The sequence below is a fragment of the Vulpes vulpes genome, chromosome 4, assembly GCF_048418805.1.
Source record: "Vulpes vulpes isolate BD-2025 chromosome 4, VulVul3, whole genome shotgun sequence".
Taxonomy (NCBI): domain Eukaryota; kingdom Metazoa; phylum Chordata; class Mammalia; order Carnivora; family Canidae; genus Vulpes; species Vulpes vulpes.
The window spans coordinates 59,858,338-59,881,963 of record NC_132783.1 but is presented as its reverse complement, the minus strand read 5'-3'; the positions used below and the strand labels follow the sequence as shown (position 1 = coordinate 59,881,963).

At 41.0% G+C, this 23,626-nt stretch overlaps 2 protein-coding genes and 1 pseudogene across 5 annotated transcripts in view; all 3 read right to left on the bottom strand.

Annotated features, from left to right (window-relative positions):
- LOC112927385 (uncharacterized) overlaps positions 1 to 23,626 on the bottom strand; it is a 90,402-nt gene that overhangs the window by 11,891 nt on the left and 54,885 nt on the right. The window contains exons 1-4 of one of the 4 annotated variants that reach the window (XM_026008757.2): positions 12,213 to 15,413; positions 10,580 to 10,638; positions 493 to 619; positions 112 to 207 (exon numbers count right to left, since the gene is read on the bottom strand). In XM_026008757.2, coding sequence (XP_025864542.2) covers positions 112 to 207; positions 493 to 619; positions 10,580 to 10,638; positions 12,213 to 12,519 — 589 coding nt within the window. In that variant the 5' untranslated portion in view covers positions 12,520 to 15,413. Of the gene's footprint in view, positions 1 to 111; positions 208 to 492; positions 620 to 10,579; positions 10,639 to 12,212; positions 15,465 to 23,626 lie in introns of those variants that run through there. The other 3 variants (XM_026008760.2, XM_072755857.1, XM_026008759.2) reach the window with 3 other exon arrangements.
- LOC112927425 (U6 spliceosomal RNA) lies at positions 9,481 to 9,598 on the bottom strand (annotated as a pseudogene).
- LOC112927415 (histo-blood group ABO system transferase-like) lies at positions 16,144 to 17,248 on the bottom strand. The gene is given in 2 exon segments (XM_072755874.1): positions 16,144 to 16,485; positions 16,488 to 17,248. Coding segments are annotated over 2 exon segments (870 nt in total). The 5' UTR covers positions 17,143 to 17,248; the 3' UTR covers positions 16,144 to 16,270.

The following is a 23,626-nucleotide window of genomic DNA, read 5'->3' as shown; positions in this document are numbered from 1 at the left end:
CTCTAAAAAAGTGATTCCTGAAGACCATGTCAATGGTCTTAAAGCTCTGAACTAACCCTTTGTGCTCTAATTTCCTCCTGAACTCCACCTGGCTCATACGTACTAACTCACCTGGGTCACTCTGGCTTGGGAACGCTTCCTCTAATATCCATGACTCCTCTCCTTGCTCCAACTTGAGGATCACTTCTGGTTTATCAATGGAATACCCTGTGAATAAGAATTGTATGACTTGAGACAAACTGAATACTGAATGAGTTTCAGGGCCTCTAAAGGTCGAGGACATTATAACTGAAAGGCTATACAATAGAAAAAATTAATTTAATCCCTGTTATGAGGCAGAGGAAAACAAATTCCTTCTGATAACCAAAAGAGAAAAGTCATCCTTGACCTCCAAATTTCAAAGCTAAATACTATTATATTCTTTAAAAAACTCTGCAAGTCTCTGTAAATAAAAAAGGACACCCATACTAGGATGAAACAAACACTACCTACCCACTGAGACAAGATGGCTATAGTTCTCCAACATCACATCCCTGTACAGGGTCCTCTGAGCAAGGTTCAGGTGCTGCCACTCCTCCTGAGTGAAGCCCACAGTAACATCCCTGAATGACAATGATCCCTGGAAAAGCAATTTTCTGCTCAGTCTGAAGTGGTTAGAATTAGATGATGAGAAATAAAGAAGTTAAAAGACTAATTTGTACCATTTTTTATCATTGAAAACTAGCCAAAAAATATTACTAAGGACCTCTGCTATATAACTTGTTTTGTGTTATACTTTGTGAGTAAAAAGGAAATCATAGTAGAAATACCATTGGTGAATTATTTTATTATTTAATGCAAAAAATCTGAGTGCCCTGTTCCTGGAACTGCCCTGGTTTTTGAGAATTCCAAGTTGAATAAAATACTCTTCCCAGTCTCAAAGAATTTATCCTCATAAGAAAACATACAAAGACACAGCTACCACAGGACTTAAAGAATCCACACCACAAACATGCAATGCAGACAGAAATAATAAAGGGGTTCTGTGCAAGTCCCCATGCTCTGATCAGACTGATGTCTCTGATCATATGGGTACAAAGAGGCACAAAGCCCCTGTTGATGCACTTCCCCCAGTTTGCATTTTTCCCTTTTCATTCTCCCCTCCTTTGTTTTTTGCTGTTCCCCCTTCAAGAACCGGACATCAAACACCAGGACACTTAAAAACAATTGCATATACTAGGAAAATTAGAATGTAACGGCATACCCAAGGAAAGGCTCAGAAAACACCTAAGAAGACATTAAGTTTACACACATGTCTGATCCTTGGCACAGAGACAGACTATAAAAATCAATCAATAAATAAATATATACAAAAATAATAAGGAAATATAGCAAACATTGCAGAATGGAGAGAATCTGATTTCCAGAGTCACCACATTATCAAATGCCCAATGCCCAGTGTTCAATCAAAAAATTACAAGGTATACAAAGAAATAGGAAACTTTGAAACCATAAAACTTCTAGAAAAAACACAGGTGGTAACAAGCTTCTTGACATAGGTCTGGGCAATAATTTTAAATTTGACACTAAAAGCAAAAGCAACAAGAGAAATAAATGAGATTACATCATAACTACAAATTTTTGCACACCAAAGAAAACCATCAACAAAATGGAAAGGCAATCTACTTACTGAATGGGAGAAAAAAATTCCAAGTAATACGTCTAAAGGGACTAATACCCAAAATACATAAAGAACTCATACAACCCATCTGCAAAAAAAAAAAAAAAAAAAAAAAAAAAAAATCTGATAAAAAATAGGCAGATCTAAATAGACCGTTTTCAAACAATGGATGACTAACAGGTTCAAAAAAAAAAAAAAAAGCTCAACATCACTAATTATCTGGAAGATACAAATAAAAACCACAATGGTATCAATCACCTGTTAGAATGGCTATCAAAAACACAAGAAGTAACAAATTATACTGAGGATGTAAAGAAAAAGGAACCTTTGTGGACTGTTGGTGGGAGTGTAAATTGGTGCTATGGAAACAGTACAGAGGCTCTCCAAGAAACCTAAAAATAGGGTGGCCTGTGTTGAGCGCCACCTTCAGCCCAGGGCCTGATCCTGGAGACCTGGGATCAAGTCCCATGTCGGGCTCCCTGCATGGAGCCTGCTTCTCCCTCTGCCTGTGTCTCTGCCTCTCTCTCTCTCTCTCTCTCTCTCTGTGTGTCTCTGATTAATAAATAAATAAATAAAATCTTAAAAAAAAACCACTAAAAATAGAACTACCATATGAACCAGCAATTCCACCTCTGGGTACTTATCCAAAGGAAAAAAAATAATTCAAAAGGATATATGCACCCCCATGTTTACTGCAGCATTACTTACAGTATCCAAGATATGGAAACAACCTAAATGTCCATCAATGGATGAATGCATAAAGAAATTGTGGTGTATATATGTACAATGGAGTGTTGTTCAACTGTAAAAATGAATGAAACCTTGCCATTTGCAATAACATAGATGGACTTTGTGGAATGATGCTAAGTGATAAAGAGAAAGACAAGTACCATGTGATCTCTCTCATATGTGGAATCTTTAAAAAAAACAAAACAGGGCAGCCCAGGTGACTCAGTGGTTTAGCACCGCCTTCAGCCCAGGGCCTGATCCTGCAGACTCAGGATCAAGTCCCGTGCTGGGCTCCCTGCATGGAGCCTGCTTCTCCCTCTGCCTGTCTCTCTCTCTCTTTCTCTCTGTCTCATGAATAAATAAATAAAATATTTAAAAACAAAACAAAACATACTCATAGAACAAACTGGTGGTTGCCCGAGTTGGGGAGCGGGGTGGGGGAAATGGGTGAATTCTTTTTTGTTTGTTTAAATAAACTGTTTTAAAAGAAAAAAGAAGGGCAGCCTAGGTGGCTCAGCAGTTTAGCGTCTGCCTTCAGCCCAGGGCATAATCCTGAAGTCCTGGGATCGAGTCCCATGTCAGGCTCCCTGCATGGAGCCTGCTTCTTCCTCTGCCTGTGTCTCTGCCTCTCTCTCTCTGTGTCTCTCATGAATAAGTAAATAAAATCTTAAAAAAAAAAATAAAGAGAAAAGAAAACTACATACCAATATCCTTTATGAACATTGATGTAAAATATCCTCAACAAAATATTACCAAACAATTCAGCAGCATAGTAAAAGGATTAATACACCACAAAGGTACTAAATGAAATATAAGGTACTGGCACAAAACAAGACACAAAGATCAATGGAACAGAATAGAGACCCTAGAAGTAAACCCATACCTATATGGTCAATTAAGCTATGACAAAGTAAGAAGTAAGATTAACACTGGGAAAAAGACAGTTTCTTCAACAAATGGTGCTGGGGAAACTGGACAGCTAAATGCAAAAGAATGAAACTAGACCAGTTTCTTACACTATACACCAAAATAAACTCAAAAGGAATTAAAGACCTAAATGTAAGACCTGAAACCATAAAACTCCTAAAAGAAAACAGAGCCAGTAATTTCTTTGACACTGGACATAGAAACATTTTTCTAGATATGTCTCCTAAGGCAAGGGAAACAAAGCAAAAATAAACTATTGCAACTATACCAAAATGAAAAGATTTTGCACAAAGGAAATCATCAACAAAACAAAAAAGCAAACCAGTAAATGGGACAAAGTATCTGCAAATGAATATATCCAATAAGGGGTTAAAATCCAAAACATAAAAGGCTTATATAACGCAACACCAAAAAAAAAAAAAAAATCTGATTAAAGAAAACATACAGATGGCAAACAGACACATGAAAAGATATTCAACATCACTCATCATGGAAATGCAAGTCAAAACCACAATGAGAGGGCAACCCGGGTGGCCCAGCGGTTTAGTGCCGCCTTCAGCTCGGGGTGTGATCCTGGAGACCCAGGAACGAGTCCCATGTCGGGCTCCCTGCCTGGAGCCTGCTTCTCCCTCTGCCTCTCTCTCTCTCTCTGTCATGAGTAAATAAAAAAAAATCTTAAAAAAAAAAAAACCACAATGAGATATCACCTTACATCAGTAAGAATATATAGTATCAAAAAGAAATAACAAGCATTGGTGAGGATGTGGAGAAAAAGGCACACTTGTACATTTTTGGTGGGAATGGAATTGGTGCAGCCACTGTGGAAAATAATATGGAAGATCCTCAAAAAATTAAAAACAAAAATACTATGTGATCCAGTAATTTTACTACTGGGCATTTATCCAAAGAAAGCAAAAATCTAAACTGGAAAGATATATGCACCCCTATATTTACTGTAGCATTATTTACAATAACCAAGATATGGAAACAACGCAAATGTCCACTGATAGATGAATGGGTAAAGATCTGGTATACAGACACAATAGACTATTACTCAGCCATAAGAAATAATAAGATCTTGCTATTTGTGACAAAAAGGAAGAACCTAAAAGATATTATAGCTAAGTGAAATACGTCAGACAGAAAAAGACAAATACCATATGATTTCACTTACATGTGGAACCTAAAAAAAAAAATCAACAAATGAGCAAACAAATGAAAAGTAAACTCATAAATACAAAGAACAAATCAGTGGTTGCCAAAGGGGATGGGAGATTGGTGAGAAAAAAAATATAGATACCTTCAGTTATAAAATAAATCAAGGAGATGAAAAGTACAGAGCAGTAAATAAAATCAATAATATTGTGATAATATATGGCAACAGCTGGTGACTACACTTATTGTGGTAAACATTGACTAATGTATAGAATTGTTCAATTGGGATGTTATTCACCTTAAATTAACACAAAATTGTATTTAATTATACTTCAATTGAAAAATAAAATAAAATAAAAATAATTACATACCATGAACAAGTCTATTCCTGGAATCCAAGGATGGTTCAACATACAATAATTAATCAATGTAATATGATTACATCGATACAATGAAGGAAAAAACCACATGACTATCTCCACTGATGCAGAAAAAGCACTTGGCAAAATTCAACAATCTTTTATGTTAACAACACTTGACAAAATAGAAATAGTAGGGAACTACCCTCACATAATAAAAGCCATGTATGTAAAAAACACAGGAAAAATTATACTCAATGGTGAAAAGTTGAAAGCTATTCTTCTAAGATCAGGAGCAAGGCAAGGCTGTCTGCTTTTACTGCTTCTATTCAACACAGTACTGGAAGTTCTAGTCAGAGCACTGGACAAGAAAAAGAAATAAAAGGTATCCAAATTGGAAGGGAAAAAGTAAAATTATCTCTGCAAATGTAGAAAAACCTAAGGACTTCACAAAAAAAATAAACCCTATTCGATCAACTAAATGCTGAATTCATTTATTTTTTTGTGAAGTATATATGTCAACACACAAAGATCAGCTGCATTTCTATACAGAAACAATGAAACATCTGAAAAGGAAATTACAAAAACAATTCCATTTACAAAAGCATCAAAAGAAATCTTAGGAATTAATGTAGCCAAAGATACAAAAGATTCACACAATGGAAACTACAAAACAGGGCTAAAACATATTAAAGAAAATATAAATAAATGGAACCACATCCCATGTATATGGATTAGAAAACTTATTGTGAAAATGTCAGTATTATTCAAAGCAAACTACAGATTCAATGAAATCCCTAGCAAAATGCCAATGATTTTTTTTTTTTTTTTTGCAGAAATAAAGACATCTATCCTAAAATGTATACAGAATCTAAAGAAACTGGAACATCCACAACAATGTTGAAAAAAAACAAAAATAGAAGACTCACACGTTATGATTTCAAAACTTAATACAAAGCTACAGTAATCAAAACAGGACGGTACCAGTATAAAAAGAAACATATAGACCAATGGAATAGAAAACAGAATCTAGAAACAAACCCTCACATATAGTGTAAAATGATTTTTGACAAGGTTGTCAAGACCATTCAATGGAAAAACGACAGTCTTTTGATCAAACAGCACTAGAAAAACTCGATAGTCACATGCAAAAGAATGAAGTTGGACCCTTATCTAACACCATATACAAAAATCAAATCAAAATGGATATCATACCCAAATGTAAAACCTAAAACAATAAAGTTCTTAGGAGAAAATATAGGACAAAAGCTAAACAACACTGGATTTGGAAATGATTTCTTGGATATGACATCAAAGGCATGAGTAACAAAAGAAACTGATAATTTTTTCATGGGAATTAAAATATTTTCACAACAGATGATTACTATCCACAGACTAAAAAGGCAAGCCACAGATAAGGAGAAAATATTTGTAAGTCATATAGCTGATAAGGGATTAATATCCAGAATATGTAAACTTTAAAATTCAGTAACAAAAATACCCAAAACAACTGAATTCAAAAATGGACAATGGATTTGAACAGACATTTCTGCAAAGAAGATATACATATGGTCAATAAACACATGAAAAGATGCTTAACATCATGAATCATTAGAGAAATACAAATCAAAACTACAATAAGATACCACCTCCCAGCCATCAGGACTGCTATCAAAAACACAAAAAATAACTGTTGGTGTGAATGTAGAGAAAAATGGAACTCCCGTGTACTGTTGGTGGGAATGTAAAATGGTAAAACCACTATGAAAAACAGAATGGAGATTCCTCAAAACATTCAAAATAGAATTACCATATGACCCAGCAATTCTACTTCAAGGTATATATCCAAAAGAAGGTCTCAAAAGATGTCTGTACACTCATTTTCACAGCAGCATTGTTACTCGCAATAGCTAAAACATGGAACAAGTCAAGTGTCCATGGACAAATGAATCAATAAGCAAAATACATGTACACAAACAATGGGATATTACTCAGCCTTAAAAGCAGAAAAAAGTCTGCAATGTGCTACAACCCAGATGAATCTTGAGGACATTATGCTAAGTGAAATGAGCCAGTCACACAAGGACAAATGCTACAGATTCCACTTATGTGAGGTACTTAGGGCAATCAAAATTACAGAAACAGGAAGTATAATAGTTTCCAGTGGCTGAAGATAGGGGAGATTGGGGAGTTACTGTTTAACAAGTAGAGAATTTCAGTTTTACAAGATAAGAGTATGGGGATGGATGGTAGTAATAGATGCATAACAGTGTGAATGTATTTAAAACCACTCCTGTGGGGGCACCTGAGTGGCTCAAGCAGTTGAGCATCTGCCTTCGGCTCAGGTCATGATCCTGGGGTCTTGGGATCGAGTCCCACATCGGGCTCCCCGCAGGGAGCCTGCTTCTCCCTCTGCCTGTATCTCTGCCTTTCTCTCTGTGTTTCTCATGAATAAATAAATAAAATCTTTAAAAAAAAATAAAAAAAATAAAACCACTGAACTGTATACTCAAAAAAAGTTTAAGATGGTAAATTTTATGTTATTTGTATTTTTACCACCATAAAAAAAGAAAAAAAAGTAAAAATGTACTGATATATACTACGATATGGATGAACCTTGAAAACATGAAAGAAGCCAGACACAAATGCCCATATACTGAATGACTCAATTTGGCTTTTTTTTTTTTTTTTTTTTTAAGATTTTATGTGTTTATTTGAGAGAGAGAGAATTAGTGTGTGCACAAGCAGTGGGGAGAGGCAGAGGGAGAGGGAAAAGGGAGCAGGGAGCCGGACACAGGGCTGGTCCCAACCTGAGCCAAAGGCAGACGCTTAACCAACTGAGCCGCCAAATGCCCCTGAATGACTCAATTTATATGAAATACTCAGAATAGACCAATCCACAGAGATAGAACACGACTGCTGGTTGCCAGGAGTTGAGTGAATGGGAGAATAGAGGGAAACTCCTTCATGAGTGAATCAAGGGCTTTATTCAGAATGATGAAATATTTTGAAACTTGATTAAGGCAGTGGCTGCATATAACACTGTGAATAACATATAACACTAAATGCCACTGAATTGATCACTTTAAAATAGTTAATTCTGTATGTGAATTTCGCCTCAATTAACTAGGTTTTTAAAAAATACATAAGAAGAAAGTGCGCGGAATAAAATTACAATGAAAGATGAAGGAGTTAAAGCCACATATCAGTCACCACAACAAAACGACAATAGATTAAATTCTCCAATATAAAGGACAGGGCATTTCGTATTAGGCTAAAAATGTCTAGTTATGTGTTCCTTATCAAAAAATATACTCACAAAGAGTATGTCAAAGCTTACTAAGCTGCAATACCCCCATGATGCAAAAGCCTTCAGGACATCAAAAAAGGAATGACTGGTGAGTGAGAATGGATAACATCCCCTCTTAGAAGTCAAGTGGTTTTCAGTTACTTGCTTTCAACTAAGTTGAAAGAGAAGTTAATTAGAGCTGTATTAAGAAAACAGTTCCATTTAGAACAGCATCTAGGAGAATAAAATACTTAAGAATAAATTTGAGCAAAGATATCTAAAATTTGCATTCTGAAAACTAGAAAACATTGCTGAAAGAAATTAAAGACCTAAGTAAAACCTCTCAAGCTCACAGACTGTAAAACCTAATATTGTTAAAACAGCACTATTCCCCAAAGTGATGCACAGATTCAATGCCATCCTTACCAAAATCCCAACAGCCTTTCTTTGCAGAAACAGAAAGGTTAATCTAAAATTCATGGACTTGCAAGGGATCTTGATGTAGAACAGTTTTGTAGTTTCACAATAAGTTAAACACAGAAGGACTCATCAATTTTACTCCCAGGAAAGAACTGAAATAGGTCTTCAAACAAAAGCTTGTACGTGAATACTCATAGCAGCACTGTTCTCAATAGCCAAACATGGAATCACTCCAAATGCCCATCAACAGATGGATACACAGAAGGTATCATTCAGTCATAAAAAAAAGATAAAGGAGTGGTACATGCTACGACTTGGATTTTGAACACATTAAGGTAAATGAAAGAAGTTACACATAAAAGACTACATACTGTATGATTCCATCTAAATGAGAAATCCAAAATAGACACATCTGTAAACAGAAAGCACATTAGTGGTTGCTAGGGGCTAGGGAGACTGGGGAGTAATTTGCTCATTAAGTCATGGCACTGCTCATTAAAGGTGGGGGGGGGTTTCCTTTTGGTGGGATTAAACTATTCTGGAAGGAGTGGGTGGTTTGGTTGTACATGTGAATGTATTAGGTGCAAGTGAATTCTAGACTTTAAAAAGGTTCAAATGTGGGACACCTGGGTAGCTCAGAGGGTTGAGCGGCTGATTCGGATTTTGGCTCAGGTCATGATCTCAGTCGGGGGCCTGAGAATAAGCCTCATGCAGGAAGTCCCTGAATGGGGAGCCTGCTTCTCTCCCTCTGCCCCTCCCCCTGTTTGTGCGCGCACAGGCTCGCTCTCTCTCAAATTACATCTTTTTTTTTTTTAAAAAGGTTTAAATGAAAAAAAAATAAAATAAAATAAAAAGGTTTAAATGTATTCACATTTAAACCTTTCTATTTTATTTTTTTTTCATGTTATGTGTTTTTCATGTTATGTGTATTTCACAATTCAAAAAAAGCGGCATACCTCACTGTACTGTGCAAAAATTTACATGTCATTCTTGCACAGGGGCCATGCTAATCTTTTCTGTTATCATTCCAATTTTAGTATATATGTGGCCAAAGCAAGCGCTCTGCAGGAATGCAGATTCTGCCCAGCCCCCAGGGCTGTCACAAGGCCTATCTGACCACCCTAGGTCATTCTAGTCTGCACTAATTTGCTCCGTCTTTGAACAACCATGAGTCCTAATGCTGGCATAATTCATGTGCAACTTTTCCTCTGAATTGGACAAGAATTATTTCACTATAAGCCTACCACTTCTCGTGTAATTGCAGGACTCACACTGAAAGGTACACAATGCCACCAAATGAAGCTTATCAAAAAACTTTTTTATGTTCCAGTTTCAAAACTCAGATCAAAGGTGTTTATTTATCTACAGTGCATATTTGCCTTACTGTACCAGAGGTCAGCAAACAGCAAATATTTTTGATAGATGGTCACATAGTAAATAGTCTAGGCTTGCCTGAGCTATACTGTCTGTCTCAACCACCCAACTCTATCCCTATAACATGAAGCAGCCACAGCCACATATGAATGTCTATAAAACTTTATAAACACACCTGAATTTCATATAATTTCCCATCACAAAATCTACTCTTGATTGGTTTCTCAACCATTTAAAAGTTTTTAGTTGGGCAGCCCAGGTGGCTCAGCGCTTTAGCACCTCCTTCAGCCCAGGGCCTGATCCTGGAGACCTGGGATGGAGTCCCATGTTGGGCTCCCTGCATGGAGCCTGCTTCTCCCTCTGCTTGTGTTTCTGCCTCTCTTTCTCTCTCTCTCTTTTTCTCTGTCTGTCATGAATAAATAAAATCTTTAAAAATAAATAAATAAATAAATAAATAAATAAATAAATAAATAAAGTTCTTAGTTTGTGGGCCTTTGAAAAATAGGCAGCAGGCTGTATTTGGCCCATGTACTGTAATGTGTTGGCATGTGTTCTGTATTTTCTTTAATGTTAACATATTTATTTCCACTATTTTATATAAAGGCATAGACATTTTATGAACTTCACATTATCATTGTTAGGCAAAACTGTGAATGAACAACTCACCTGGGATGTGATCATCTTCTGCTGGCCCTGGAAGAGTGTGGATAACCGTGAGGGTACAGCTGAGAAGATAAGAACCATCATGAGATGCCTGAGAAACTCCACAGAGCTGCTGGCAAAACACCTCTGAAGGGGAGGTGTTTTGAGAAGGGGCAGAAAGGAGGACAGGAAGGAGGGAGCAGCAGATGCACAATTCCACAGTGCTTGGACAGGCTAGTGCTTAAATGTAAAAACAATTGTTTTCAGGGCACCTGGGTGGCTCAGTCAGTGGGCAAAGCAACTCTTGATCTTGGGGTCGTAGGTTCAAGCTGCATGTTGGGTGTAGAGATTACTTAAAAATAAAATCCTTAAAAAATGTTTTTGTTTTCGACAGATTTAGTAACAATGTATGCTCTAACACAGAAAAAAATAAATAACACAGGACACTTATAATTAAGTAAACTAGGAAAAGCCAAGAAATGGAACATAATGCTTTCATTAAAAACCGTTGCTGAGCAAAAATATTCAAGCTGTAATGCATTATAAACCAGAGAATCCCACTAGGTTCTGAAAACAGGGATGGGGTTTTTAAGGTCCGGTCTTTTTCCAAAGGGAAAAAAAAAAAAAGTTTGCTTTAACTCAGTTTCAGGTTCTCAAACACATCTTTTGACTAAAAATAACAACAAACCGGTTTTAGCTTATCTTTTGTCAAAGCAGAAAACACCTGCCTGGACTGTCAAGACACTCCCTGTCTGCTCTTGTTTCTGCCACAACAAGACGTGACCAAGAGCAGAGCAGGTAAGGCAGGTGAAAGAAGACCCATTTCCTTCTCTCCCTACCCCACCCCTATGCTTAGCCGGGCACAAACAGCGACGACGTGAAGGCCTCTCCCGCCCTACAGAACCGTCTCGGACTCCATCGGATCGGCAGCCCCGCGGGATCTGGGAGGGGAGCCCAGAGCGAGCGAGGAAGGCGGTGGTCCCCCCGCGTGGCCGGTAGGCCCTTCCTTCCACGCGACCCTCGCCTTCCCCACGAGCCGCGCCTGCTGTCCCTTGCGGCCCACGCTCCTGCCAGCCGCAGCCCACATCCCTCCTGGAAGCTGGCCCACAGCGTCCGCGCCGACCTGGCTGCCACCCTGGTTCTGGCGGGAGGGCCAAGTGGCTTCCGGCTGACCCAGTCTCTGCTCCTCCCACCTTCACTCCGGACCTCCACTGAGGTCAGGGGCCAGGAGGGGGTCCCTGCCCCCGGGATCCCCCTCCCTCCCCACAAGAGCTGCCTTATTCTAGGAAAACAGGGCACGGCCAGTCAGAGTCCCCATCCCAGACCGAAAGCTCCTGGACCTTCCTGTCCCCGACTCAGCAGCCGGACCCTGTGTCCGTGCAAACTGCCGCTCCCGGGGACAAAGGCAGCTGCGGCATGTCCGTGGGCCCTGGATGCCTCCCCTTAGGCGCCAGCGTCGCAGGCTCTCCGGGAGCGAGGTCGGGGCGGACGGAGGGGCAGGAAGGGCATCTACCCCGCTCGAGCCCGCCACGCGGTTGCCATGGGAACGCGACAATGACCGCGGGCGGCTGGGCGCGCCACGAGGGGCCGCGAGTGTAGGGGAAGCGGGAGGCGGGGTCGGGCCGCACGCCCCGAGGCGGGCTCCCGCCGGACTCACCCGGGCTCCCGCCGACCTCCGCGGCGGAGGGCAAGACCCCAAGCTTCGCTCGGCAACGAGCGCCGCGACGGGCTGGGTCACCCTCCGAGCACGGAGACGCAGCAGGACCCCCGAGCTCAGGCACCAAAGCCTTCGCGGCCTCTGGCACCGCGCCCCGCGGAGCCGCCCCGCAGCGGGTCCCCACACCGCCCCGAGGCTCCCCGGCGCGTCCTCCCGCCCGCGCCCCGGCCCGCAGCCGCGGGAGCATCCGGGGCCGTCTTCTCGCGAGACCGCGGCCGCCGACGGGAACCAGCCGCGTCCCCGACATGCCGGCGCCCCCTCGCGGGGAAATGGGCCGCAGACGAGGGGACGCGGAGGTGCAGCAACTGAGGGGGAAGCCGCTGACGCGCTGACACCACAGTCTCCTGCGTCGTTCGCCCCAAATTAACGGTGAGCATCTAAAGCCGCACCTCGGCCCGTGCGGGCGGCCGCCGGGGCACTTCCGTGTCGGGAGCGCGGCCGCCGAGGGCCTTCCCGGGAGCTCCGCGTCCCCTCACGGCCGACGCGCCTCAGGAGTGCTCGGATCCCTCATCCCGCCTGCCTCTCCGGCCATTCACTGGCGGATAGAATGGAGACTTCTGGCCACTCGTTAAGCCCTCGGTTTGGCACGACGAGCGCTCACACTGGCCTGAAGTCAACACTGGGGCTGGCTTTCAAGATCGGCTTTGTTGAGACACGTGCCACCGTTCTTCACGGGGTGACCTGCCTTTTCCATTCTTCGAGACTTTATGTTGCATCATTCGGTTAATGACTTTTTAAAATACTGTCCACTAACAAAAAGAGAACTGTTTCTTTTTTTTTCTTCCGATTTTTCCCTTCCTCTTTAACTTTACACATGATAATTCGCTTGTTCCCATGCTGGAGAAGCATTTAGTAACATTTAAGTTAAAAAATCAAAATTTTCAAATTTCAAGATGAAATTCATTTCAAAAGACAGTCATGGCAAGTACAATGATTATCCACAAGTCAACTTATTTTCCTATTTATAAGTAATGTTTTCCCTTTTAAGAACAAGCTTGACATTTATGAAGGTTTCATCAATTCTTCCTTTGATGTTTTCAAGTTCCATTTAACATTGATTGGAATATTTAATAATACTTCTTGTTTTTCTTTCCATTTCCGTAATCCTATGCTAAAAAGATACTGGAAACTGAACAAGAAGTAAGCAAATTAGTGTCACTCAGTGGATTATTTAAAAATACATAAATCCTTCAGTCACTCAATTCAAACAGCATAAATTCGAAGGGAACAATTTCATAACAATTACTTCAGCATGTACAGAAAGAATATCAAAAGCTATTTGAGCAGCAGGTAATATAAGCAAGACAGCTAACATCTTCCAGAGAATCATTCATGCTTTGCTTCTATTTGGAATAAAAATGTCTGCACCTTTATGCAAACATCCCCTAAAATTTGTATTAGTATACCTCCACCAAAAGCAACACTGTAGCAAAGGTCCAGAAAATATTTATTTTCTGTATTGTAAAAGTTGGTGCATTTAGATAATAATCTCTGTAATCATAAGTGGAGCTATTATTTTTGTTGTTGTTGATTTCATCCTGGCACTCAATTCTGACTGCAACTTCAGAATCAGAAAACACTTATTCAGCAGTACGTTCAAACAGTCTATTTGAGATGAGAGACTGGTGATGATATACAGTGCACAGCATACTTAAAACTTACGCTGAAGTTACTATATCTCAATCTGAATTCCTTGAAATCATAATTTTGTCACTTTCTATAGTACCCTTTTTATAGTTGAGAAAATAATACATCTCTTATGCTTACTGTTAATAAATGCTGCTTTTTACCTGACTTCTATTTTTTTTTAAAGATTTTATTTATTTATTAATGAGAGACACAGATAGCGAGGCAGAGACACAGGCAGAGGGAGAAGCAGGCTCCCTGCAGGGGAGATGCAGAGCTCGATCCCAGGACCCCGGGATCACAACCTAAGCCAAAGGCTTAGGCTCAACCACTAAGCCACCCAGGTGCTCCTATACCTGACTTCCATTTTTGTATGCTGCACAAAAAGCCTCAAAGGGAATTTTTCCTTGCTTAATAAATGTTTGCTTTTCAGAAAATTTATCAATTTACACCAAAATGCAGGTGGAAATTATGGAAGGCCATAAGTTTAGGATCTGTGAGAGCCTTTAGCTCCAAGATATCCCAGGATGTAATCAGTAATTTGATGTATAGCATGAAGCTAAAAGATGCAGTCTCTCCCATCGGGAGCTCCTGGGCAACTTATGGCCATCATAAGTGGTCCAGAGACTCTAGGAAGCATGAGAAGAGGTTGTCAAAGTCTCTTTAGTGAAGAAGTTTCTGAGAGCATTCACAAGAGTGCCTGTTGATTTTAACACGGACAGATTTTAGAGTTTTTTGGTTGGAGAGAACCCCACTTGCAGTGAGTTGATTTGTAAGAAGCAGCAGCAGTGAGAATAAGCAAAAGTTATAGATGAGAACTATGTTACCTCTAGAATCACCCAAAAGACTAAAAGATACCAGATTTGTATGTCTGTAATGAGTGTGTCAGAAGAATCTCCTTGTAGGAGGATGTCATCAATGTCATGCCGTACCTGTGCTGCAATGTCAGCCATTTGGAGAAAGGGTGATGCAGTTAGTATCTCATCTGCAAACATTGAGCACAATGGCAGAACCACTGAAGTATGCTGTGAGTGATCTGAAAAAGGGTGTTGTGTCCCTTGGGTACTGAAGGCAAAATGCAGCTGAGAGGCTATTAAATTAGGCACTGAATAGAACACATGCTGGCCAAGCCTGCAAGAGCCAACTATTTACTAGCTCCTGATTGGGTAGAATCAGTAATTTTAACAATATTGGATGGCATGAGGGCTGTTAGGGACCAAATATTTGCATCCCACAAAATGTGTATGTTGAATACCTAACCCCTTAGTGTGGCTATATTTGGAGAAAGAAGTAAGAAAGTTAAATTATCTCATGAGAGTGGGGTTCCGATCTAATAAGATTAATGGCTTTATAAGAGAGACCAGATAGTGAGCTTTCTCTCCATGTGTCAACACTCAAGAAGGCAGCTGTCTGCAAGCCAAGAAGAGAGCCCTCACCAGAGACTGCACCCCATCAGACCTTGATCTTGGACTTTCAAGCTTCCAGAATTGTGAAATAATAAATTTCCATTGTTTCAGCCACCCAGCCTGTGCTACTTTGTCATGGCAGCTTAAGTACGCTGATAGAAAGGCCCTAACAGATGGGACCACAGGATTCAGGCTGTAGTGATTCATCAGGAGGCATCCCTTATATTTTCCATGTTTAAGAACAGGAAAAATTGGGGTGTCATACAGAAAAATAGTGGGGATAATCAGTTCTTTATTAATTAGGTTTTATATAATAAGTTTTAATCCTCTAATGCCCTGTTTTAGTTCACATTAGGATATATTAACGATTTTAACTGGACTCCAGGGGTTCCTATTTTATCAAACCAATTTGTAAGTCTCAAAGATCTACTTTAATTTTAAAGTATTATTTATTGAATTAGAGCATCTTTGCCTAATATGGGATATTTTAGGAAGCAGGTGCTATAACTATGGAAAATTTAGTCAAGGCTACAGTGAAAGTGAAACATTTATTTTCCCTCTGTTATTGGGTTAATATCCTAAGATTATAGTAAATATGATGCTTAAATTTAGCAGTATCCCCAGGCATAACAAATAATTTGAGACCCAGTGTTGATGAAATCCACAAGTTTTGTCAATTAGTGCATTTTGTCAAATACTAAAGTAATTTAGACTCTACCTTCAGGGCAGCCCCGGTGGCTCAGGGGTTTAGTGCTGCCTTCAGCCCAGGGCCTGATCCTGGAGACCCTGGATTAAGTCCCACATCAGGCTTCCTGCATGGAGCCTGCTTCTCCCTCTGCCTCTCTCTCTCTCTTTCTTTCTGTGTCTCTCATAAATAAATAAATTTTTTTTTAAAAAAAGAATCTACCTTCAAAAGAAAATCAGCACCTCAGAGCGTGGGGGTGGCCGGGGGCCTGGATCTGCCCCTCAGGAGCCCCGCATGTCCAGGTGACCCTTGGGCACAGCCACGAATCTCAGCTTCTTCATGACAGGGGGCCAGCCCAGCTTCTGTCGGTCCCACAGATACTCCGGGGACAGCACCTTGGTGGGCTTGTGGTCCAGCAGGTACCTGTTCAGGTGGCTCTCATCGTGCCACACGGCCTCGAGCCCATTGGCCTGGTCCACCACCATTGCCTGGTGACTGCCGTGGTCAGCTGGAGAACCTTGACCACCGACCCCCCGAAAAAGCTCCCTGTGTAGTAAAAGTCACCCTAGTCTCTCAGAATGTAGGCCTGGGACTGCGGCTGGCACTCGTAGGTGAAGGCCTTGCGGGCTGCCCCATAAAAACCGGGGTGCAGGGTGCCAAAGAGGGGGGACAGGATCTCCATGCCCACATGGTCACAGAACTTCATGTCCACGTCCACGCACACCATGTAGTCCACCTCGTGGAGGAAGCGCTGCTGCGAGAAGTTGCTTATCAACTCCATGCGGTGCATGGACACCTGCCAGCTCGGGGCGCTGGGGACCTTGAGGACCTCCACCCTGCGGCCCTCCCTGAGGGGCACGTGGGGCACATCAGCCGGCTGGTCGGTGAAGACGTAATAAGTGACCCTGTGTCCCACCATGAAGTGCTTCTCTGCCGTCTGCAGAAACAGCTCCAGGAAGACCACGTATTTTCTGATAGCAAACACGGTGAGTCCGATGGTGGCGTTCCGGAGCCGGAACTGCTCATTCAGGACATCAGTGTTGAAGGTCCCTTCCCAGACGACAGGCGCCAGCCACGGGGTCAGGACCAACACATCGCTCCTGCAGGGTGTTAGCACCTTGGGCTGTGCATAAACGGTCCCGGAAAAAATCATCACTTTTAGCAACCTGAAGCCATGGTTTTTAGATTATGTGTCTGCTGAAAGCAAAAGAAGAGGAGGAGGGAGCACCCTGGTGCCTTTAGGCAGCAGGTTCTACCTGAGATAAGCCCAGTCTATGATATAATGAGAGTCTTTCCTCACTTCTTACTCTTTTTTTTTTTTTAAGATAGATTTATTTATTTATGATAGACATAGAGAGAGAGAGGCAGAGACACAGGCGGTGGGAGAAGCAGGCTCCATGCAGGGAGCCCGACATGGGACTCGATCCCCGGACTCCAGGATCGCGCCCTGGGCCAAAGGCAGGCGCTAAACCGCTGAGCCACCCAGGGATCCCCCTGCCCCCCACTTCTTATTCTTGAACAAAATCTTTTAGAATTATTTGTATCTCTAGGTGGATAAGTTTAGCCTTTCTTTCTTTCTTCTTTCTTTCTTTTTCTTTTCTTCTTTTCTTTCTTCTTTTTAAATTCTTTTTAATTATTTATTTACGATAGTCACAGAGAGGGGGAGAGAGAGAGAGAGAGAGGCAGAGACACAGGCAGAGGGAGAAGCAGGCTCCATGCACCAGGAGCCCGACGTGGGATTCGATCCCGGGTCTCCAGGATCGCGCCCTGAGCCAAAGGCAGGCGCCAAACCACTGCGCCACCCAGGGATCCCTTCTTTCTTCTTTCTTTCTCTTTCTTTCTGTCATCTGTTCCTGATAATTTTTTTCTTGCTTTTCCCCTTTTAAGTGCTTACCTGATAAACTCCTGGTCGGGGATCCCTGGGTGCCTGCCTTCGGCCCAGGACGTAATCCTGGAGTCCCAGGAGGGAAGGAGGGAGTCCCACATTGGGCTCCCTGCAATGAAGCCTGCTTCTCCCTCTGCCTGTGTCTCTGCTTCTCTCCCTCTCTGTGTCTCTCATGAATAAATAGATAAAATCTTAAAAAAAAAAAAAAAAACAACTCCTGGTGGCCTCCAGTGGTCTTCCTTTCAAGAGTATCCCACTTGACCTCAAAGTATCTGGAGTTTACATCCAAGACTGCAATAGTAGCATCAGCTTTATTTATTTATTTATTAAAAGATTTTGTTCATTATTTATTCATGAAAGACACACAGAGAGAGGCAGAGACACAGGCAGAGGGAGAAGCAGGCTCCATGCAGGGAGCCCGACGTGGGACTCGATCCCGGGTCTCCAGGATCAGGCCCCGGGCTGAAGGCAGCGCTAAACCGCTGAGCCACCCGGGCTGCCTGTGGCATCAGCTTTAGCTTTCAAATGTTTTGTTTTGAGTATAAGATCCTTGTGTTCTGATAAACAGTAGTACTTAAGAGATCCCATACACACTGATTAAGTATTTGATAATTTATTAATTAGACCACATCCTTGGGATTTGGGGCAAAGTCAGAACCAGATATCCCTTTCGTGTAACTTTTTTTATTGAACATTTGAGCCTCTGTTCTCTAGAGATGGGCTCTCTTACAGCCTGCTTGGTCTGGAGTCAAACTGAGCACCAAGGAAGACACCAGCAGGGGTTTATAGCAACATAACACCTGTGGGGAATCTGTGGTCTCTGTGGGACAGGCATCCCCAAACCAACAATCAGAGGTTCTTTCAGGGTAAGAATGTCTAGCCACACGGTCTCCTACACCTGATGAGGCAACCTACAGCAATTTTTGTATTAAAGGAACAAAAGGGTGGATAATGGAGCAGCTCCTAGGCACATTGGCTTAGAGAGTCAATAGATCAAGCTTGCCTATCAGATGAGGTTGGGAGGGTAACTGTTTCAGTCCCTTTAGAGGACCTCTGTTCAGTATTGTGGCCAGTTTCCCTAAGTACCCGGAGACCTCATCTAGACTAGGTGTCTCTGTCACAAACACATAGGCACCAACAGGGGACTGCTTTGCCCAGACTACAGCACCCTAAGCTAGGCAATTGATCTCTCTTGTTGAGCTCTAACACAACTGAACTGAACAACCAGGGAACCCAATGACAGTACAATGTGGTGGCCACTAAAGTGCAAGAGTACCAACACCCAGCAGTGTGTTCCCAGGCTGCATTTGCTGTCTAATGGATTGGTTAGTAAGCCAAAAGCATTCTAGAGACATGCCATCCCTGTCTGTCACTGAACCACACTGCTCACTACAGGATTTGTTTTAATCAGATATGACAGGATGACAGACATGAAGATAACTGCCTTTTAAGAAAAACTTTATTATTTACAATTTTAAAGAGGAAAGGAAACACCACACCATGCAGGGCCACACTGAGAAGCATGAAGGTTGGTGAGGAGACAGAAGTAAGAGAAAATCATGGATGATATCCTTATTTTCTATAGTGGTAGGAAGTTCTTAGTTGGGGATGTGCCCCATTGAGCAAGATGCAAAGCAGATTTAGGGTTTGTGGTTGGAGGGTTTCTAGTATGATTTCTGTGCACCTGTGAGAACATGGAGATGATATGAATATAAACAACTTTAGCCATTAGCTTGATGACAATTTTGAGATGCCAAACCATCTGTTACAGACTATCAAGAATGATTATTACAGTAAAATATCAAACTAATAGAATAAGCTCATATTGTTATCTCAAGTAATTACATATTGAGATAAATCTCAATAGACATGAAAACATTCAACAAAATCCAGCACCTTTTCATGATACAACATTCAACAAACTGGGAATAGAATGGAACTACCTCAATCTCTTCAGCATAAAGGCCATTAATGAAAAACCCAACCTAACATCATACTTAATAGTGGAGGGTTGAATACTTTCCCATAATGAAAGTAAAATCTTGAATTTGGACAGGGTGGTTTGTTTGGCTAATATTCCAAAAAAGTAGAAAGCCAGAAGGAAGACTTTACAATTTAGCATCTTATTTGACTAGTGTGTGACCATAGAACTTCAGCTGATCCAGTCAGGAATTGCCAGACTCATCCCATCCTTATCACCAAAACTGTTAAGGAAATATAGTTAAAAACAAAAAATCTTCTCCAGACCTAGAAAATTTATCCACTCATACAGAAGGCAAAGAAAACAACTTTATTATTGAATGATGTGACAATCCAAAGAAAGAAAGAAATCTCAACCCCTCCTTTTTTTTTTTTTTTTTTTTTGAGAGACAGAGAGAGCATGAGTGGGTGGGGAGGGGCAGAGGGAGAAGGACAGAGAGAATCTTAAGCAGATTCACACTCAGTGCAGAGCCCAGTGCAAGGCTTGGTCTCACAACCTTTAGATCATGACCTGAGCCAAAATCCAGAGTCAGACACTTAACCGCCTGAGCTACCCAGGCATCCCTCACCCCTTTTCATAGACAAGCAGATACAACCCATTACATACATGCTGTCAAGATAAACAATAACTAGTCCTCAAGTAAGGACTTGAGAGCATCATTTATCACACATTGTTTGCCCTAAATTTATTTGGTAAAAGAATGAAGAAAACCTATAGGACCTATGGAATACTATCAAGAAAATCCACAAACACATTATAGGAGTCTCAGGAGGACAATAGAAGAAATAAGCAGAAATACATTTGTGTGCCCAAGAGTGGGAAATAAAAACCCAGCAAAAATTCAAGGAAGGGGCAGCAGCATTTTGTTCTTACTGAAACAGACACTCTGGATACTTGCCTTCCTTGCATACAATACTTCTGCCAAAACAACCATATGTGAACTTATAGAATGTTTTATTCACTATCATGGTATTTCACACTTATGTTGCTTCTGGTCAAGGAACCCACTTAACAGCAGAAGTAGTGAGGCAATAGGCCCAGGCTCATAGAATTCACTAGTGTCGCTATCTTATTTACCATGATCAAGAAGTTGGTTGACTGAATGGTGGATTAGCTTTTTGAAAACTCAGTTACAGTGCCAACTAGGTGGCAATACCTTACAGAGCTGGGGCAAGTTCTCCAGAAGGCTGTATATGCTCTGAATCAGTGTCCCATAAATGGTGCTATTTCCCTCATTGCCCAGATACACAGGTCATTGAACCAAGGGGTGGAAACAGGATTGGCACCATTCACTATTACCCCTGCTGACCAGTAGCAAAATTTATGCTTGCTGTCTCCATGACCACACTTCTGTTCTGCTGGCATAGAAATATTGGTTCCAAACGGAGGAATAATTCCACCAGGAGACACAACAATGATTCAACTGAAATGGAAGTTAAGACTGTCAACTTGGCCAATTTGGGCTCCCCATGACTTCAAATCAACAGGCAAATAAAGAAGATACTGTGTTGAGGTGATTGATCCTACTAAAGAAACTGGACTTCTACTACACATTGGAGGTGAGGAAAAGTATGTCTAGAATACAGGAGATCTCTTGGGGCATCTCTTAGTACTAGCATGTCCTGTGATTAAAATCAATGGAAAACCATAACAACCTAATTCAGGACAGACTGCTAATAGCCCAGAACCTTCAGGAAGGAAGGCTTGGATCACCCCAACAGGTAAAGAACCATAACTAGCTGAGGTGCTTGCTGAGGGTAAAAGGAATAAGAAAGGGTAGTAGAAGAAGGTCATTATAAATACCCACTGTGACTGCATGACCAGTTACAGAAATAAGGACTGCAACTGTCAGAGGAGTAGTTCTTCCTTATTTTGTTAATAGGTGTACGGATATATCTTTAATTATATATACTAAATATTTACTTAACATATTATACTTAGTATAACACACATACTTAATTTATATTTGGCATATATATATACATATATATATATATATATATTAAGCAAATGTCTTTGTTTACTTCCTTTTCTTATCCCTATATCCATAACATATAGTGTACTGATTTTATTTTATTTATTCATGAGAGAAACAGAGAGAGAGAGAGAGAGGCAGAGACATAGGCAGAGAGAGAAGCAGGCTTCATACAGGGAGCCCGATGCGGGACTAGATCCCTGGACTCCAGGATCATGCCCTGGGCCAAAGGCAGGTGCCCAACTCCTGAGCCACCCAGGCATCCTTGGTGTACTGATTTTATATCATAGTATTCAAGTATTGTTAACTTAAATCATATGACATAATACTATTTGAGTTATGGGCTATCAAAGAGAAGAGTAAATAAACATCACCCAAGGACCTTGCAACCTCTTTCAGGGATAGGGCTGATGTTTTTTCAGTTGTACCCTGGATAGTTGTATAATGTTAGGTACAGGAAGTATGACTTTGTTACTGTCTTTATTTGGAGATTAAATATGGAATATGGTATTAGAAAAACCAGAATCTGGGCACTGCATGTACATATTGCTTCTAGGACATTCCTGCACTTATATCCTGTCTGCTGACAGAGAAAAGATATATTTTGTGTATACTAACATGTGTATATAAACATAAAAACATTTGTAATAATATGTATTTATACATACTGATATTTCCAGCTCTAATTCCTGCCATACGGATCATTCTAGCTTCCTTTTCTTGTCCACCTGTAAACTCCCAACGCAATAATGATAAACCTGGCTCTTCCCATTTGCCATCCATTTACTTAATTATTCCATTCCAGTGTGAACGTATAGCACTACCAGAATTATTAACCTGTACCCCATGGAAAATGACTTTATCAACTACAGTGGAATGCTTATATAAGCAGTTCTTTGCCTTGAGCATTACAGTCTCCATCCACTCTCATAGTTACTTAAGTCAGCACATTTTACTTCCACCTCTTTCCCTGAGGTTGTTACACAGTCTATAATCCTTCCTGGTGTCCCTGGAACCCCTCAATGGCTTTTTAAATTTGCCTACATTGGGGCATCTGGGTAGCTCAGTGATTGAGTGTCCACCTTTGGCTCAGGTTGTGATCCGGGGTCCTGGGATCAAGTCCTGCAGCAGGCTCCCCACAGGGAGCCTGCTTCTCCCTCTGCCTATGTCTCTGCCTCTCTCTGTGCGTATCTCGTGAATAAACAAATAAAATCTATAAATAAATAAATAAATAAACAAGCCTACATTGTTTCCTTACTTGTGTTGTAAAGTCCTATAGGTTTGAACAAATGCATGAATTCATGTATCCATTATGGTATCCTACAGAATAATAGCTTCACCACTTAAAAAATTTCCTAATCATTTATTCAGCCCCCTCAACCTCCCCTTGAAGCCTTCTAAATGTGATTGTCTCTATAATTTTGCCTCTCCCAATGTCATGTAGAAATCAATCATACATTGTGTAGCTTTCAGATTGACTTCTCTCACTAACCAATATGCATTTAAGATTGTTCCATGAGTTTTAGTGGAACTTTTAACACACCATTTTTTCTTACCACTCAATAGTATTTTATTGTAGGGATATGCCACAGTTTGTTTATCTGCTTACCTATTGAAAGATATCTTGGTTACTTCCAATTTGGGACAATATGAATAAAGCTGATATAAGTATTCATATGCAGGCTTCTGTGTCAATGGACGTTTTCAATTAAGTTGAGTACCTAGAAGTGCAGTGGTTGGATTGTATAAGACTATGTTTAGCCTTGTAAAAAACTGCTAAGGTTTGTAAATATTTT